Genomic DNA, 20,659 nt, shown 5'->3' with positions numbered 1-20,659 from the left:
GTGAATTACTATAAATACTACAATACTTAAAAAAAAAAAAAAAAAAAATCCAGGAAAATAAAGAAAATATAGGGGTGTCCTGAGATATCTAAGCAGTCTTGTTTTACCTGCAGCCAGCCTTTCAGCTTCCTCTCCCTTAGCTTCGAGCACCCGGTCCTGTTCAACCTGAGTCTGCTCCTGTTCTTCCAGTGTCATTCGCATATCTTCAATTATTTTTTCTTTAACACTTAGATCTAAAAATTTAGGGTAAACACTTTAGAAATTACTAACATCTCCACCCACATATCCAAATTTCTTGACTTCTTCTAAAAACTAAAATACATTTTTATTAACTGTAACAGAACATGAGTTCCAGGTAGACAGAAACTCCGTCTTGTCCACTGCTGTACCCTCAACGCCTACAGCAGCACTGGCATATGTGAAGTACCAAACAAATACTCAACGTAAGATGGATGCTTGTATGCTTGCAAGAATGGATGGAGAGATGGCAAGAATGAGAAATAAAAAGCAGAGTGAGTGGAAAGGGAAAAGTAAAACTGTCTCTACTTGCAGAAGACATATCTTGTATATAGAAAATCTTAAGGAATCCCCCAAAACAGGAATAAAAATAAAGAAAACCTTATTAGAGTTCATAAACTAGTTCAGCAAAGTTACAGGATACAAGATCAATATAATCAAATCAATTAAGTAAATAATTCAATTTTCAAAAGCATTACAAAGAATAATATACTTAGAAATAACTTAACAAAAATGTGCAAAACTTATACACTGAAAACTAAAAACCATCATTGAGAGGAATTCTAGAAGGTCTAACTAAATGAAATAATATCCCACAATTGTGACAATCTGACCCTAAAATTCAGGTACAAACCCAAGGAACTCAAGATAGCCAAAACAATCTTGCAAAAGAAAAACAAAAGTGGGAACATTCACACTTTCCATTTCAAAACTTAGATAAAGTTACAGTACTAATACAGTGTGATACCAGCTTAAGGACAAACATATAGATCAATGAAACAAAATTGAAAGTCCAGAAATAAACCCTTATATTCATGGTCAACTGATTTAAAGACAATGCAGTGGAGGAAAGAATAGTCTTTTCAGCAAATGGTACTTGGACAACTGGATCTCTATTTGCAAAAGAATTAAGTTAGATACCTACCTCAAACAGTATTATTAACTCAAATGGATGATCTCAAAATGGATCAATGATCTAAAAATATAAGAGCTAAAACTATAAGCTCTTAGAAGACCTAGATGACTTTGAAATAGGCAAGTTTCTTAGACATGACACCTAAAATACATGCAATCAAAACAAAACAGGTAAACTGAACTTCATCAAAATTAAAAACTTTTATGCAGCCCGATCGGGCGTGGCTCGGCGGTTGAGCATCGACCTAGGGTCAGGAGATCGGGGTTCGATTCCCGGTCAGAGTACATGCCTGGGTTGCGGGCTCGATCAATGACTCTCATCATTGATGTTTCTGTCTCTCTCTCTTGCTCTCCTTTCCTCTCTCTGAATCAATAAAGATATATTTAAAATAAATAAATAAAAACTTTTATGCATCAAAGGATACTATCAAGTAACTGAAGAACAACCCAAAGAATGGGAAAAAACATTTGCAAATCATTTATCTGAGAAAAGTCTAGTATCCAGAATATACAAAGAACCCTTACAACTCCATAATAAAAAGACAACCCAATTTTAAAATGGGCAAAGGACTTAACAGAAATTTCTCCAAAGAAGATATGCAAATGGCCAACTGCTAAAAACTAGATTCTCAGTATCATTAGTCATTAGGGAAATGCAAATCAACAGCACAATGAATGAGGTACTACTTTATACTCAGAATGTTAGGCTAAATAGTGTTCCCCAAAAATTCATGTCCACCCCCTATGAATATGACCTTATTTGGAAATAGGATCTTTGCAGAGGTAATCAAGTTAAGTATAACAGTTATACTGGATTAGGATGGGCCCTAAATCCTTATACAAAGAGGAAAATTTGGACAACACTCATAAGGAGAAGACACCAATACAGACACACCAGAGGGAAGACGGCCATGTTAAAACAAAGACAGACTGGAGTTATAATGACATAAACCAAGAAATACAAAGGATTGCCATTAACCACAAGAAGCTAGAAAAGACAAGAAAAGATTATTTCCTAGAACCTTCAGAAGAAGCATTTCAATATTTTTATTTTGGATTTCTAGCTCTTAAGACTGTGAGAGAATAAGTTTTTGTTGTTTTAAGCTACCCAGTTTTGGTACTTTGTTACAGCAGTTCTAGGAAACTAATAAAGATAGCTATAACTTTAAAAATGAAAAATAGCCTGGCCAGGCATGGCTCAGCAGTTGAGCATTAATCTAGAATCTAGGAGATCTCAGTTCGATTCCTGGTCAGGGCACATGCCCAGGGCTTCGGGCTCGATCCCCAGTCAGGGGCATGCAGGAGGCAGCCAATCAATGATGACTCTCCTCATCACTGATGTTTCTATCTCTCTCTCCCTCTTCCTCTCTCTGAAATCAATAAAGATATATTTTATTTTTATTTTATTTTTTTCCATTTTTTTAAATATATCTTTATTGATTTCAGAGAGAGGAAGGGAGAGGGAGAGAGAGATAGAAATACCAATGATGAAAGAGTCATTAATCAGCTGCAGCCCGCAACCCAGGCATGTACCCTGACCAGGAATCTAACCTCAATCTCATGGATCCTAGGTCGATGCTCAACCGCTGGGCCATGCCCAGCTGGGCAAGATATATTTTAAAAATAAATTTAAAAATAAAATAAAATAAAATCAGGCAGCATTAGTCCTCCCATTTTAAAATAAATAATAAATAAATAAATAAATAAATAAATAAATAAATAAATAAATAAATAAATAGTGTCAGCAACATCATGAAGAAACTGGAACCCTCATCCACTGCTGGGAGGAACATAGAAAAATATGGTCACTGTGGAAAAATTTGACAGTTCCTCAAAGAGTTACACATACAGTTACCATGATCCAGTAGTCCCACTCCTAGAGATGTATCCACAAGAAACTGAAAGGATGTGTTCACCCAAACACTTGTATACACATATTCATAAACACCAAGAAGTGGAAACAATCCAAACGCCCATCAACTAATATATAAATAAAAAGTGATCTACTCACATAATGGAATATTAGTTGGCCATAAAAAAGAATAAAGTACTGATACATGCTATGATATGGATGAAACTTGAAGACATGCTAAGTGAAGAAGTCAGACACAAAAGGCCACATGTTGCATGAATCAACTTAAATGAAATGTCTACAACAGGCAAATCCATAAAGACAGAAAGCAGGTTAGTGATTGACAGGGACTGGCTAATGGGTACAGGGTTTCATTTGGGGATGATGAAAATGTTCTGAAATTAGACAGTGGTAGTGGATTGTACAACTTTGTGAAGATACTAAGCCCACTAAAATGTACACTTTTAAAGGGCAGATTTTATGGTATATGTATTAGATCTCAATTTACTAAGATAGCTAAGTGAATGGCATTCAGTGTTTAAAAAGAAATGCAGAAGCCAGGGAAAGCTTAAAGAACTGAAAATGCAATTTTTTGTTAAGGGGTGAGTTATGGAGAAGAAAGGAATCTGCATAATTTTACAAACAGAAATTCAGGGGTGGGCAAAAGTGGGTAGAATTCTGTGCCAAAGTGTGCATGAGAATAGCAAGGAGACTACAAAAATGTGTAAATAATGAAGGTTGGCAATTTGAGCACTTGAGAGACCATGCCTAAGTGCACTGTGCCACTGTGACATTCTTTTGAGCTAATACAACTATCATAATAATCATAACCTGCATGTCTTTTTCCACACGAACATGTAAGCCTACCATATGTATATTATCTACAAAGAAATTTTTATAAAGTTTCAAATAAGAAAATCAATACAATTTGAGTTTAAAAAGCATAATTCAGCACATATAATCTGAAGCTAAAATTTTAAATGGTTCTTTTAAACTTTATTAAAAAATTTTTTTTAATTTTAAAGCTATTTTACTTGAAGTATATTCTTCACATGATTTTGTCTAGAAATCTATTCCGTTCATTGTAACCTAAGAAACTTTGTCTTTTTCACAAAATACTGGCCATTACCTAGAGATCAATGTAGCTTTGACTGAGTATTTATGTTTAAATTTCTAAGAATAAACTTTACACTTCTAAGTTATTCATGAAAAGCCATACTTTCTCTTTTGACAAAGTTATAGCTTATGTTGCCCTTACTTTACTTTAGAATTTTCAGAGGAAAATTACTAAACCAATTGTTATTGCAACTATTTTGCTAGTCATTTCAGTACTAGAAGTAGAGGTTTGTTCCTGACCTTTGCACACTCTCTCATACTGCTGTATAGCTTCTTCCACTTTCTGATTACTTAACTGTTCCTGCAAAATGAAAGAATGTGAATTAATTGCAAATGTAACAAACATACATTACTACTTATTTGTGGGGCCTTGAAAACAAGGTTTAATATTAGGTTTGAAATCTGTCTCCTACAAAGCTGACTAGTCTCCAGCTTCCAAGTTTCTTTCACATTGGATAAAAGGGCAGAGAGTGTAAAAGAAAAAAATAGTAGTAATAACTTTATACCTTTAATCTACCTCAACACTACTGCCCAGCCATTTTACTTAACATTTTAAGTTACTGTTTTCTCTTATACACCACGAAAAGCAAAAAGAGGGAAATGGAGGTTTACTATGTAGTCACAAAAGGAGGAATAAGAGAAACCATTAAAAAGTTCCCTATCAGTAAATTCAAAATGCAGAAAAACAGCACCCTCCATCTCCTCTATGTAGAAAATAGATGGAAGAAAGCCTTAAGAGCCAAGATTAAATTATGGGCATTGAAAATCCTCCAATCCCAGTTTTAACCTGTAAGGTAATCCAACCTCAAGCCTTATCTAACTTCAGCACTCTCTTCTTACTTTGTAAGTATTACAATGAATCATTATAGAACCTGGAAATCTCTGAATTGTATTATGAAAGTACAGATTGCTTTATTAGGTTGTATTCAGTTAAAAATTTAAATCACACATTTACATGTGAATATTCATTAGTTTGCTTCATTTAAAAACAAACGTGCAAAGAATACGACAACCTTTCTTTATTGTTGCCTTACACAATTAATTGATGTTAAGTAAAATATAACCATTTATAAAGGAACTTTGCTTAAGTGTCTTCTTAAAAAATTTTTTTTACAGGTTCTGGGCTTTTTCTTTTTACTTTTTGTTTTGAAATAATTTTAGATTTATAGAAGAATTGCAAAGATAGCAGAGATTTCCTGTATAACCTCCATTTAGCCTCCCCTAATTTCAACATCTTCTATTATCATTTTAAAATACATATATTTTAAAATCAAGAAACTAACATTGGACACAAACAAATGACCAGTTGAGTCTCAAAGCTGTGTTATTTAGAAAATGGAAACAATCATTTTTGTGTGGAAAAAAGAAATTAGCATTGATATAATGCTATCAACACTACAGACTATTTGGACTTCACCAGTTTCTCCACTGATGTTTTAGGATCCCATACACGATACAGCACTGCATTTAGTCATCATGTCTCCCTAGTATCCTATTTGTGATAGTTTCTCAGTAATACTTTTCTTCAATGACCTTGACACTTTTTACTAGTCAGGTATTTAGTAGAACATCCTCAGTTTGGGTTTGCCTGATATCGTCTCACAATTAGATTAAAATAATGGATTTGGAAGAAGAAGATCATAGAAAAAATGTGTCCTTCTGGTCAATTGAGTCAGGAAATACTTATTACCAATGTGGCTTACCATCAGCGATGCTATTCTTGAACACCAGTTAAGGTGGTGGTTGTCAGGTTTCTCCACTGTCAAGTTACTATTTTTCCTTTGCATCCTCTAGTCATTAGAAGCAAATCACTATGACCTTATTTCATTTTAACCAATTTTTCAATTACAGGAAAGGCCAAAAGAGACTTTGGTATAAAGAACTGATTTTTTTAGACACTAAATTATACAGATTCTATTTAAACCATCCTTTAAAAAAACTGATACCTTGAGTTGCTGAATGGTTCGCTGTTTCATATCTATTTCCTGAGAACACAGGTTTTTCTTTTTCTCCAGTTCATTCATTTTAACCCTCAGTAATTTTTCCTCACTACGCATTAGAGATACCTACAAAGCAATGATTATAAAAGAAATTTAAAATTTTTTAAAAATATTAATTGCTTTATGGTTAAAATTCATGATCACTGGTTCAAAGATTCATGTCCTTAAAAACCCATTAAAGAAGGTCAATGCGGGGAAAGGAGGGGACACCTGTAGTACTTTCAACAATAAACATAAATTTAAAAAAAATAGATTGTAACTAGTATAAAATATGGATTCAAATTATCAAAATATTTCTTAATACTCTAAAGGAGAATGCATATGAAAAAATCATTTTCTTCTTACAGTTTAAGAATTTCAAACTCTGTAAGTGCTCTCAAAAAAGAATCAACATAGCATCTTGCATGCAACAGTAAAATCATTATCATGGAAAAATCAACAGAGACATTATTCTAGGGAGAAAATACTGGCCCACATTTCCAAGGTTTATTGAGCAATGTGATCCAGTAATACAAGAAATACTTTAAAAACTAATAATGGTACATAGAGGAACAATTACATGACCAAAAGGTACCCAAGCAAGGAGAAGTCAACTGATTTTTGGTGTTACTGGTACCAACAAAAATCAAGCATTTGTGAAAAAAAGTTAATAAATTTAAAATTATGAAAATAAAAATTTGCTCTAAGGCAAAAAATAACTATAGACAAAACCAAGAAAAATGGCAAGGGGTGGGGAAATATGCAATTCATATCCTCAAAAGGCTAAATTTCCTGAATATGTAATAAACTTCAATAATAATAAAACCAACAACTCAAGCTAAAAAGACAAAAGATATGAATACACACTTCACAGAAACAAAAAAATACAAGTATCTTTCAAACAAAGATACTCACTCATAATTAAAGAAATGTAAGTTAGAATTATAGTGAGATACTCTATTTACCTGTCAAATTAGCAAATATCAAAAAAGTATGATAAAATGCTACTTTGTGTGAGGATATAGAGAAAAAGATACTCTTTTATTCTCATACATTACTTCCAGCACATAAATTGGCATAATCTCTAAAGAGCATACTAAATACTGAAATTACAAATGTACCAACCCACAACCCACAAATTCCACTTTCAGGAATTATACCACAAAAAGACTTGTAAACATTCAAAATGACATTGCTGCATAATTTGAATCAGCAGAAGAGTAGGAACTATCAGAACTGTCCAACAACAGGGGACCAATTAACTGACTGTAAATACATTTTATAGCCATAAAAAACCTTCTTTGGAGACTTTAAATCCTGACAAGAAATCACAGCCAAAATATACTATTAAAAAAACCCACAAGATTTACAACAGCATTTATAGAATGTTGTTGTTGTTTTTTATAGAGGAAGAGGAAGAAAGAAGAACAGAAGGCAGGAGAAGTAAAAAGAAAAGTAACTGATAATATTCAATGCCTTGCAAAGAAACTTGATGGCTGGGAGGAGTGGAAGGTTGTTGTTTTTATTCACTGTGTATTACTTTTGTATGTTCCGAATTTGGAATCATGTGATTGTATTTTCTATTTTAAAATTAAACTATAATAATTTGTTAGCCCAGCTGGCATGATTCAGTGGTTGACTGTCGACCCAGGAACCAGGAGGTACAGTTTGATTCCTGGTCAGAGCACTGCCTGGGTTCTGGGCTCAATTCCCAGTAGGGGGCATGCAGGAGGCAGTCGATCAATGACTCTCTCATCATTGATGTGTCTATCTCTCTCTCCCTCCCTCTCTCTGAAATCAATAAAAACATTTTTAAAGTTTATTAAAAACAAAATCAAACAAACAAAAAAACACTTGTTATAACTGCACTGCATACTCTCCTAAATACTATCTGCAAAATAAGTTTGCTTTTTCCTTTTTTGGGGGGAATTTGATGTTTAGCAGTCCTTAAGAGAAACAAAAAGTTCCAATCCTACACAAGACATAGTTTTCTAAATGTTGGCCATTTTTCACTTTAAGCTGACAAAAATTTTCTTTTGTGAAATAACTGTACTCAACATTTTAAGAAAAATTATGAAGTTGACCTATATTCTGTTCAATCCTAAAATTAGTATCATAGTATCTAAACTTGATATATAAGGAAAACCATCTTTATTATTTAAATTGGACACACAGCCTTTCAAAGAGTCTACCTCTTTCTGTACTTGCTTAATCTGCTTTTTGGCATCAGTCAGTTTCTCTTTCAGCTCAGCATTATCTTCTTCCTTCCTCTGAAGATCTGCTTTCAGATTTTGGATAAGAGCAGAGCCTGCAGACAACTCCTCCTTTAATCTATAAAACACAAACCACTTTTCTGTAGTGACACACCATTAATCACTTAGGATCATAATGTGAGACAGTAACAATCTACAGAATTACATCTTTCACAAATTTAGAATGTCCAAACCATGAATGAGTCCTTCAGAGAAAATTCCAGATTTTATAAAAAGACCTGTGCATGTAACTTATTTCCAAAGGCTTATATAAACAAAATCCAAGTTCTTCACTCATCATACATGCTATGTGTCACCAGATTAAGTTACACTCACCTACATTATTTAAAAGCTACTTAAGAAAATCAATAAAATGAATGCTTGGCATATTATAAATATTTGAATAACATTTAGCTTACTTTTCTGTCTCCTGCCGGTTGGTTTCCTTTTCTTCTTCCTTTAACTGAAGGGAATGCTTTGCATCTTGCAAATTATTTGTTAATTGTGTGATTTCTTCTTTCAACTTGACTTCCCTTTCATTTAAACCTTTGATGTTTTTGATACAATCCTGATGATTTGCTTGAAATTCCTTCAGATTTTTTTCTAGCTTCAAGATGATAGATTCCTTTTCCAAAATGTCTTGTTCTAACTTGGCTGAATGACTACATTCACTTTCCTGAGATTCTAAGATTTCTTCAAGTTCCTTTATTTTCACTTTATAGCAGGCAACATCTTCCGTGATTTCTGAAAGTGCTCTCTTTCCTTCAGCTACATGCTGTACTTGAACATCCAGACTAACGTTTCTTTCTTGCAATTCTTCTTTCAGCTGTTGTATAAGACTTTCTTTTTCTTTTAGTAAGTCATCTTGATTTTTATTCTCTGTTTTTAATCTCCTATTTTCCTCCTCATAGCCTTTTACTGCTGCTTGTAATTTTTCAACTTGTTGTTCCAGTTCTTGGATCTGACGACTTTTTGTGGAGGAGGCCTTTACAATTTCCTTACATTCCTCCCAAATGGCATCAATGCTAGAGTGGAAAGAACTTTCCCTAGTAAGCTTAACCTGCTTACTTACCAAATAATCATTATCCAAAGGGTGTAACTGTGTATTTGGCAAATCCTCCTGAGAACCACTTGAGAGATCCCGGAGATTGAGCAAATCTATGTTTGAGATCTGAGGAACTGAGTCAAGGGTTCGTAGTTCATCTATTTTTGCTTGCATTAATTTTATTTGTGAAACATTATTTGCGATGTTCCTTCTAGCGATTTCTATTTCCTCTGACAATTTTATAATCTTTTCCTCCTGTTCTTGATTCATACATTTCTGCACTTGTAATTCAGAAACTGCACTGTCATAAGTTGACTGAATTCGTTGGACCTCTATACTTAAAGAAAAGCTCTTCTTCTCAGAAAAAGAAAGCTCCTGCTGCAAACCAACAATCTGTTTACTTAGTTCTGCTTTTTCTTCTTTTTCATTTCTAAGTTCATTCTCAACAATGAGTAATCGTGTTTTCAGCTCTTCATTATCATTATTTTCTTGTACAGCTCTGATGTTTTCCTCATCGTCCGAAATGCTCTGTTGCATCTCTTCACTTTCGTTTCGGTCTTTAGTGATAGTTGGACTAACATGTATAGGTCCTTTAAAAATAAGAAGATTGTTATTAATCTGGCAAACCTTAGTAAAACCAAAAAGTAATCAGATAAGCCAATATTCAAACACTAGAAACATGAAAGCAAACTTTTAATGAAAAACAAATAAGCTACTGAGTGAAAGAGCAAAAACAGGTGGCAAAACATACATGGTATAAGCCCATTTATATAAAAACTATAGTTCTGTAAGTTAATGGGGAGAGTCAGCAAAAGAAGTATACCAAATGATGGTAGCTACCTCTGAGGATTACCAGTTATTTATACTTCCTCTTTATAACTTTCAGTATTATTTAAATTTCCCACCATGAATCTTTATTATCATTATAATATGGGACAGAGGGAAGGTGATCACATAATGAGACACCCAAGACAGACATCCATATCCTACAGTATAGTTTTAAAGTACAATTATATGAGAGACTTACTAAATTAGTGATTTGAAAACTGAGTACTTTAAATTTTCATGGCTAAAATCAGGAAAAAGATGGTTGAAGTTCTGGGAAATCTAATGTAGCCTTATCCTTCATTAGCTGTATGACCATTAATAAACTCCAACCGCTTCCTCAAATGGAAATACTACTACTGCTACCTATATGAAGATCAAGATTATTGTGAAGATCAAGATAATAAATGAGCTTAGAACACCATGCTTGGGACACAGTTAGCTATTATCAAAGCCTGAAAATTTGCACAGAGAGTTCAGTTAATTAAAGCTGAATAAAAATTTGCTTTTGCCAGGATCAATATCTACATTTCTAGAATATTTCTACCTGCCCTACTTACTATACAAAAGAGTGGTAAGAGGCCCAAATGGTTAATATATAATGTATGTTAAAGCATTTTGTAAATGTTGTATAAATACAAGAACTTTAACAATCATATTTGGTATAAATTAAACTATACCCAGCATAGCATATATGCACTATTAGCTAAAACTTAATTTTTAAAGTTCATTTTGACAAATTAACCCACCTCATACAACTGTCAAGTAAAAATTATGTTCAAGTTTTTCTTGTAGATTGTATAGTTAAATCTTGAAACATAATACTCAGTCCTCTAGATACACAAATTTATCTTTTTTTGTTTAAATCCTCACCCAAGGATATATTTTCGTTGATTTTTAGAGAGGGAGAGAGAGAGAGAAACATCAATGTGAGAGACAAACATCCATCAGTTGCCTCCCATATGTGCCCCAACTGAGGATCGAACCCATAACCTAGGTATGTGCCCTGATGGGGAATTGAACCTGCAACCTTTTGGTGTATGGGACGACACTCCAACCAACTGATCCACTAGGCCAGGGCCATCAATTTATCTTTTTGTTTTCATACAACTTCCATTACTGTAACCAGGGTATGGGGACTATCTCACATCCTAAGAAATTACTTCAAAACATGTAAGAATCTGAGTTTAATACACAAAAGTAAAAGACAGTTTTAAGGGAGGGTTGCCCTGAAATCCTCCTCGTTAAAAAAAATCTATTACTTTCAGCGCAATGAATAAAAACAGTATATTTTAGCCATGGCCAGTGTTTTCACTTTTCAAATACAATCCATATTCTTTTCCTTCACCCACTGTCTAAATGCTTTGGGGCAGCTGTAATTGTATAATCCCATTATGGGATCCCAAAATCTCTTTTCTTTAATACAGACTAATTTTAAAAGCTCACTGGACAAGGTTTAATTATCTATAATTTACATGGCTCTCTCCTGCCTCAAAGAGAATGGGAGAAACATGGCATTACCCCTGCTGTACAGCCTCACTTCCTTAGATTCTGTTTATTCTAATGATTCCAGCTACTCTGGAATGTATTATTTTTCATCAGATTGTCTCTCAGCATCTTATAAAGTCATGGCAAGTCATTCCAAAGGGAAATAACTTGGTCTTCTCCCCCAGTTCAGACTTCTGTTCTACTTTCAATTTAATGTAATTCTCTATGATATTTTCACACCTATGAATTCATCAGTGGAAATGACTAACTGAGAAAACTAAATCATGATGTTAAGAGTCCTGGATTTTTTTTCCCTATTATAATAGACATGTTAAAAAATCCCCCATACCCTTTAAAAAGACAAGTTATAAAAATGTCTGAACCCTTTATTAGGAAAGAGAGATGGGATCTAAGCAACTTAAAAATGACAACAATTAGAAATTCAGAGGTCATAAATAAATCCTGACTCTCTTGATCAAAAATACTTGCGTCATGCATACTATATACAAACAGTCCCTAAACCCTGAAGTGAATACAGAAAGCTTCTGTGATCAAGTAAAGTTGTTTCCTTAATTTCAACTGTATTTCAAGAACCAGAATACAGAAGGTAATCACTTTGTAAGTAATATAAATGTCTAACTAATATGTTGTACACCTGAAACTAACTGTCAACTGAAATGGAAAAAAATCATTTTTAATTAAAACAAGAACCAGAATACATAATAGAAGGTAAATCAAACTAATTTGTTTGTACTGGATTTTTTTTTCCAGATATTTGTACTATTTTTTCAGTAATTTTAGAATGTTTTATATCAAAAGATTTATAGAACATATTCAGGACAACCTTGTTAGGGAAAAATTAAAATAAGTCCAGCAATAAAGACAGGAAAAAACTCTGCAGTATCTACAGCTTACTTATAAAACGTAAACGACGAGAAAGGAATACAGTTAACACTTGAATTCAATACTTATACTATATGCAACCTATACTTATACAGCTTACTTCCTTTCGTTGTAAAAAATTAGCTTTTTGATTGAAAAATCACAAGTAGGCTGTATCATATCTCTAGTCTGTCTCCTTTATCACTATCTGAAAGCTTATTTCTTGGACTATTTGCATGGTTACCAGTTTCCTCAAAGTCTGGATACAGTGATCTCAAACAAGTAAATTGACTTTCATAGGGAAAGGGCTTTTCATTCCCATTTAAGAACAGAAGACAGGCTTCCCATGACACTATCAACCCTCCTATCCTACTAGTTAGACAAGTCATATACTTTGTTATGGAGATTTTTCAGTAGCAGGTAGAGAGGACAGAGGGTAGTTATATCTATCATTTTCATATCATATGTTATGCAACCCCTACAGTTTCTAATAATGTAAGTAATGGAGAAATAACCAAAGTGGTTGTGATTTTAAGAAGAAATAAAAATGTTATGTTACCTAAACTTACTCAGATCTACCCACATCCAAATTATTTATAGTTCTTAAATAATCCTCATGAATGGGTTACCTTTAGGATTGGTCATGCTGTGTGTAACACTTGCTCCTGGCCACTTCCTAGTTTTCTACATTCTCAACTAATCTATGACACTGAGCAAGGTGAATGAGAGAGAGGAATGGTGCTATGGAAAATCACGGCAAGGTTATAACTCCCAGTAGCAAAGCACCCCTCCTTCACTGGATGCCAGAAGGCACACGGATATTAGTCTCAATCTATTAGTTCACACATGCACTGAACACCCTACAAAGCATTTATCTAATGCTGCATTATCCTTTAAGGCACCTGTTCGAAAGCATTCATTTTACTCAGGTTCTGTGAGGTGTTCAGTATGTTCATGTATTACCCAATTGTTTTCATCCCTGACAACCCAGGAGGCAGGTACTACTTATTTAACTAATGACCAAAGTAAGACCTAACTTGCCCATTTTTCTCAAGGTGAAGCAACCAGCCAAGTCTGTAAAGGTAATGTGCTTTCTCTTAGAAAGCCCTACCTCCCTGTATCATACTACAAAAGTTTTCCCAAAAAATTAATGAACAGTTTAGAAAGAATGTAAATGCTGGTATGTTCTTTCACATATACAGGGAGACAGAGAGTAAGCATGCACCCACTTCTTTTGATAGTTAATTCTATAGTAAATACAACAACTCAAGTACATTTATCATTAGTAACATTTAGCTCAAAGTCTCCCAGTCAAATGTTCTTTTCTCCAAATGAATAAGAAATGCAAAGGTAGAAAGCAATGTGGAGAGATTTAGGCAAAAAAAGGTACTATCACTACGAAAATGAAAGTGATATGTTTTAACTATTATAAGCACAGAAGTAAAAGAATTATAGGCATGAAAAAGTGAGAAAAGCATATCTAAAAATATATTTATTATAATAAAAGACAGCTTTAAATACAACCATTCTGTAGACAGTTCATAACATGTTATCGTAAATATTAGTAACATTTAGATTTCCTCGGGGGTTTTTTCCTAGACAAGTAAATTTCCTCCATTTGCAACTTTTCTGTTTACTGGTTTAGGAATTAGCTTTCTTAAAGGCCTCCTGTTGGCAAAGGAAGTAGTACCTTTCTTTGCTGGTGGTTCATCTTCTTGAAGTTCATTTGCATTTAATCTTTTTATTCCTGAATAAGTTTTAGTTTTGTTGTCCGTAGGCATTTCAACGGTTTCATTACAAGCCAATTTATTGTTTATTATTAAAGATGTGCCAGCCTTGCTCTAAAATAAAATAAATTCAGATTAGTTCACATAAAGAAAGCAACAATAAATGTAAAAAGTATATAGATTGTTTCAATAGTGTATCATAAACATTTTTATTTTCAAATTTGTTGAAACATTTTTCTAAGTTACCTAAGTCTCACCCTAAAATAATTGAGGGTTCTGCAAATAAGGAATATTAACTAATGTGTACACCCACTAAGGATAAAAAAAACTTGTCTTAAAATTAGTTAAGCATGCCTGGCCAGGCATGGCTCAGCGGTTGAGCACAGATCTAGGATCCAGGAGATTGCAGTTTGATTCCCAGTCAGGGCACATGCTCGGGTTGTGGGCTCAATCCCCAGTGGGGGGGTGTGCAGGAGGCAGGCGATCAATGACTCTTTTATCATTGATGTTTCTCTCTCTCTCTCCCTTCCTCTCTCTCTGAAATCAATAGATATATGAAAATAATTTTTTTTAAAAAGTGAGTTAAGCATGTAGCTTCACCAGATACGTAAAAACAAATTCATCTTTAGATTTCCTAAGGTGATCAGGTGGATTACAGACTTGTTTGGGGATAACTATAGAACCCTACAACACCTACCCCTCAGTCCTATTTGTAAAGTGCTTTGAAAAGAAAAATACTTAAACAAAATTGTTTCCTATACTTTTACTTAAAATCTTGAGGTGCCACTCTAGAAATTCAACAATAGCTTTGTTTGTTAACCAAAGCCTCTCAAAGCAATATTGTGTTACACTTTAAGAACTCCCATAAAGCCTGGCCAGCATGGTTCAGCGGTTGAGCGTCGACCTATGATCCAAGAGATCAAGGTTCAATTCCTGGTCAGGGCACACGCCCACGTTGTGGGCTCAATCTTCAGTGGGGAGCGTGCAGGGAGCAGCCGATCAATGACTCTCTCATCATTGATGTTTCTCTCTCTCTCCTTCTCCCTTCCTCTCTCTGAAATCAATAAAGGTATATTAAAAAAAAAACAAAAAGGAACTCCCATAAAGCAATATCTGGTATGGCTCCATGGTTAGAGTGTTAGCACTAGGACTGAAGGGTCCCAGGTTCGATTCCGGCCAAGGATACGTACCTCGGTTGAGAATTTTTTTTTTAAAATATATGTTTACTGATTTCAGAGAGAGGAAGGGAAGAGGAGAGAGAGAGAGACAGAAACATCAATGATGAGAGAGTCATTGACCGGCTGCCTCCTGTATGCCCCCAACTGGGGATCAAGCCCACAACCCGGGCATGTAGCCTGACCGGGAATGGAACTGTGATCTCCTGGATCCTAGGTCAATGCTCAGCCACTGAGCCTTGCTGGCCGGGCTGAGATATTCTTAAACAAAGAATGTCTGGAAGAACAACCTCCATGCTTCCTCACAATTAGCACCTTCGTGTCACTGATAAATGACAAAATCCTGGACAGATGATCACATCTCTGATAGAGCTAGAGTGTTTTCCACTCCATGACAGGTTCAGTTGTCTCCTTCCCTCACTCTTAGGCCTATCATAATGACCTGATTATTTTTTTGCCTCCAAATTACATAATCTTCATCCCCCCAAAAAATTTATTCTCCACTGCTCACAGTTATTGAAAAGTGTTCTCTTTCAATAGCTAGGGTATGCCTGGTTGGAAGAACAATAAAGAACCACTATTAAAAATAAACTTTTTCATCATTAGAGTCACTTTCAAAACCAGCTTTGGAACAGTTGACCCAGATCAACAGCTAATGAGCAGTCAGATTAAGTTCCAAATTACTTCCACTTGTTTATGTATTTATGTGAAAAATTGAGCAATGTTATAAGTTAGTTGATAACAGGATCAAGAGCCTATCTAAAAAGTTTATTTATAGGCAAGGACTACTAAATTAGGAATACTGCTTATTTTATATTGCTTTTTTACTGTTTCTTAAACACTACTAACACATTGTGGTATGCAAAAAGACTACAGAGATAAATTCCTTGTTAACTTTCCAACAATTTTCTTCGAAGCTGTAATCGCCAGAATGATGTCTCTGGCTTTTCTTTCTCTTGTTTTTATTTCCCTTCACCAAATAAAAGATCAGACTTAAAATCCAAACCAAGTGATGAGAGCAAAAGCACGTGGTATATAAACAAAATACAAGTGCTGAGAGCCTTGAGGCCCAGGACTCAAGAGCCTTGGTTCTGGAAAAAGTCAAGCCCCAAGTTCCAAAAAGTTTACCCACCTCTTATTTCACAAATCAACTTCTTCTTCTTAATCCCTACCTCTACTCCCCAACTACCCTCAAAGTCCTCATGAACCATCACATGAACTCTTTCAAGAGGCTTCTAACTGGTTTCTTTAGCTCCAGCCTAATTCCATCTCAATCCCATCCTCCAAGTTTCCAAAAACATCTACTCAAAATAAAAAAAAATCAACTTTGCTATTCCTCTCCTAAAATTAAGGAATCCTCACTGCCTACAGATAAAACCCAAACTCTTCAATGCACTAATTACAGCCTTCGCACCATCTTACCCCAATCTACTGCTACCTTGCTTCATTTCTCACCTCACCTTGCTTCAAACTTTCTTCTAGCACAACAAACTGCTTGTATTTTCCTGACCAAGGGGCTTCTCATTTCCATGACTTTGTGCATTGATTCTTATACCTGAAGGTCAATATATCTTCTTGTCTCTGTGACTAAGAACTGCACCCTCCATCTACTTTAAACTGGCTAAAATTTTTAATCACCCTTTAAAGCTCAACCTAATCATTTTCATCTCCAGAAAGTATTCCCTATACACTCACCTAATTCTCAGCTTGCACATACTGATTACCAGTGCACATTTCATTATTATTATGTTTATGTGATCTCTCTTATTGGAGAGTTGTGAAAGGGACTAGGTTTTATTAATCTATGTGATTCTAAGAATCTAGCATAGTATTTGGCACATAGTAGACAATAAGTGTTTCTTAACTCAAATAAATCATTTTATGTTTCTTATCCTTACTCTTTGCCTTATCACAAAGGTGATTCTCTCAGTTCAGGTACAAAAAAGTCAGGCTGAATAACAACACATCTAATAAATACCAAAAGAGAGGCCTGCTACCAGAGATTAGGCAGAGGGTAAACCACTCTTCTAAAATGCTTATTCACCCTTGCAGTATCCAAGGCCCACCTAAAGTTGAGAAGATTCAGAAAATATTGGTGGGTATTGGAGTTTAACTGTCATGATACAAAGGAGAGTCAACAGTCACTTTTTATAAGATATCACTCTTGCTTCTCCCAGTCAGAGAAAACAGACAAAAGCGCCTCTGAACCAAGGAGAGACGTTTGGCTATTAGGTTACTCAGTCTATTACATTATTACCATATATTTTACGATTTCTACTTAAAAAATAACTTGAAGCTTACAATAAAAACCATAAGAAACCACCAAAACCATTGTTTAAAAAAAAAAAAAAAGATTAAAAAAACAGGCTAATCATTCTAGACTAAAATAATTAAATATGAACTTACCTAATTTGTCTCTATGAAATCTTTAAAGGCTTTATATGCCACACGACATAATGTAATTGTTTAAAGAAAATATCCAAGCTTAATAAAGCATATGAACATTATTTAAAATGCATATTATAGAAAGTCTCTAAGGAAAAAAACCCTTATTTTACTAAATTTCATTTATAGTTATAAATATAGATATATAGATAGGTTATAGTTAAAAAGATAGGGATCTTTATGATCTGTGGATATCTAACCATATCAAAGTTCCTTTTACCCCAGAGCTCCCCTTCCAACTAGCTGAGGCTTAAACTTGCAAGGGCTACAAATTCTTCTCATCTCATATTCTTCTACATGTACTCAGAGGTCAAATGCCCACTTTTAAGTTCTCAAAAATTGAGATTTTACAATAGTAAACTGAATTCAATACAATTCAAACAGAATAAACAATTCAACATTCTTGGAAAATTAGTTTGTTATTTAAGCTATTCAAAATTATTTTATTTTGAATCAAAACACACTTTTTAATGTCATTTATAATGAAGAAAAATAAAGTAAAATTCTTACACTGCTTTTAAATGTGTCTTCCACATGAAATTTTAGGTTCTGAAAGTTGTTAATAGTTTCCTCTTTTTGATCAACTATGTCTTTCAACTCTTGAATTCTTTGATTCTGCACAAGTATTTTCTTAGAATATAAAAAAAGCAATGTTTAGTAAATATATTTTAGGATAACTAAAATGTAAATACAACGCAGTTTTAGAATTCCTTCCAATTTAAAGACTAAGTAAAAATACCAGGGACCACACACTATGTTCAGCATGATCTTATTTTTGTTTAAAACATAACACGTTTAGCCCTGGCCAGTATGGCTAAGTTTGCTGGAGCATTTTCCTATGCACCAGAAGGTCTGCAGTTCAATTCCTGGTAAGGGCACATATCTAGGTTGCAAGTTTGATCCCCAGTCAGAGTATGTACAGGAAGCAACCAATGGGTGTCTCTCTCTCACATTGATGTTTCTCTCTCCTATCCTCCCTCTCTAAAAACAAACAAATAAATAAAAATAATGTGTTTATAAAAATAAAAGAAAGAGAAGGAAAATAGCATATTGGGTGAGAGGAATCTGTAATCGGACTCTGGGTTTGAATCCTAGTTTCTCTACCTTCTAGTTGTGGGACCCTGGGCAAGTTACTTAATATCTCTGTAAAAATAAAAAATAATAGTATCTACATCATAAAGCTGTTCTGAGATTTAATGAATATATGTAAAGCACTTAAAAGAGTATATAGTAACTGTTCTATAAAAATATGTATAAAGTAAAAGAGTTACCAACCAGCTTATTTGTTTTTTCTCTTTTTTTGTAATTTAGGAGAAAGATTACAGGACAGTTTATTTTCTATCTTGCATAGTTTAATATAACTGAATTTTTACAACTAGCATCTACTATTTTTATAACTAGAAAAAATAAAAGATTAGGAATTGTCTAAACAGTAGCTGTAATGTCTTCTGCTAAGTACATTCTTGTGGTTACTTCTTTAAATACTGGATATAAGATGCCCAGATCTTGAGTTATTTGTAGCTGATCATATCTTAAAATATTTAGTTCTTTACATTCATCCTAATGAATGTAAGTTAAAATAAGAAGACTTATGCCAGAGGAGGCCAGGAAACAGCAAGTTTAGAGCTCTAAATTCACTTCACCTCCATGTATACTTATAATTTCATATTTAGACCTATCAATGTCAAATCTATCTACAACCACTTGGAATGGTTATCTGATCTAAAGGAAGAAGGTACCAGAGATCTTCAGAATTCCAATGCTGCACACTGCTCAGGCCATAGCCCATAATTTAAAACATTCAGTAATTTCAGAAAAAATGAACAAAGTTTAAATCATCTAATGCACCTAGTTTAAAAAAAAAAAAAATGACAAAAATCTGTATATGTTGATGTATAAATCTCCAAGACATCTTTTAAGGGAAGAGAGAAGACACAGAACCACAATCCCATTTTTGTAACTTTTTAACAGGTGCACGTATGTGTTATTTATGTAAGTATATATTTTCTGGAAGAGCTGAACAAACTTCCCAGTGGCCATCACTGAAGAGAGGTATGAGGGTGAAGACACATTTTTTAATTTTTTAAATCAATTCATTTATTACTTTAATTATATTAAAAATAAATGAACCTTATCATAATTCATGCCTCAATTATTTAATTATCAAGTGCCTTATCAAGACAAAAATAAAGCTTAAAGTATTACCTCTCTAGATTTCTCAAGCTCTTGAACCAATGAATTGAAGTTAATTTCTGATTCTGCAAAATATAAAAATATTGAAAAAACATCTAAGCACCTAAAAAGATGTTAGCACTGAATAATCACAAAACATAAGCTACTACAGTAGACACTTCAACTAGTGTTATATTCAGAAAAAAGGATTTTGACAGCACCAGAAGCACACAGCACTCAGCTACTAATTCTACCACCAAAGGGTAATGTTTCTGAAAAAGCCGCTTTAAACATTCAGAAAAAAATGAATGACATATGCTAAATAGTAAAAAATATCTGGAATAACGTCAAAGAGAAGGAGCTAGTACCTTTCTGGACTACTTTGTAATGTAAAAGCACAACCTACCTGCTATTTTTTTTTCTTTTTTTTTTTTTAATATGTTTTTATTGATTTCAGAGAGAGGGAGAGGGGAAGAGAGGTAGAAACATCAATGAGAGAGAAACATGGATCAGCTGCTTCCTGCACACCCCCTAATGCGGACTGAGTCT

General features: G+C 34.0%; 1 protein-coding gene across 5 annotated transcripts in view; it reads right to left on the bottom strand.

Annotated features, from left to right (window-relative positions):
* KIF20B (kinesin family member 20B) overlaps positions 1-20,659 on the bottom strand; it is a 54,198-nt gene that overhangs the window by 14,209 nt on the left and 19,330 nt on the right. For all 5 annotated transcript variants that reach the window (XM_087824433.1, XM_016220786.2, XM_016220788.2 and 2 more), the window contains exons 17-24: positions 20,144-20,196; positions 18,449-18,568; positions 14,282-14,432; positions 8,771-9,986; positions 8,292-8,430; positions 6,067-6,186; positions 4,361-4,421; positions 108-233 (exon numbers count right to left, since the gene is read on the bottom strand). In XM_087824433.1, coding sequence (XP_087680559.1) covers positions 108-233; positions 4,361-4,421; positions 6,067-6,186; positions 8,292-8,430; positions 8,771-9,986; positions 14,282-14,432; positions 18,449-18,568; positions 20,144-20,196 — 1,986 coding nt within the window. The remainder of the gene's footprint in view (positions 1-107; positions 234-4,360; positions 4,422-6,066; positions 6,187-8,291; positions 8,431-8,770; positions 9,987-14,281; positions 14,433-18,448; positions 18,569-20,143; positions 20,197-20,659) is intronic.

This window comes from Miniopterus natalensis, chromosome 14, assembly GCF_054644295.1.
Source record: "Miniopterus natalensis isolate mMinNat1 chromosome 14, mMinNat1.hap1, whole genome shotgun sequence".
Taxonomy (NCBI): Eukaryota; Metazoa; Chordata; class Mammalia; order Chiroptera; family Miniopteridae; genus Miniopterus; species Miniopterus natalensis.
This window is presented reverse-complemented; position numbering and strand designations above follow the sequence as displayed.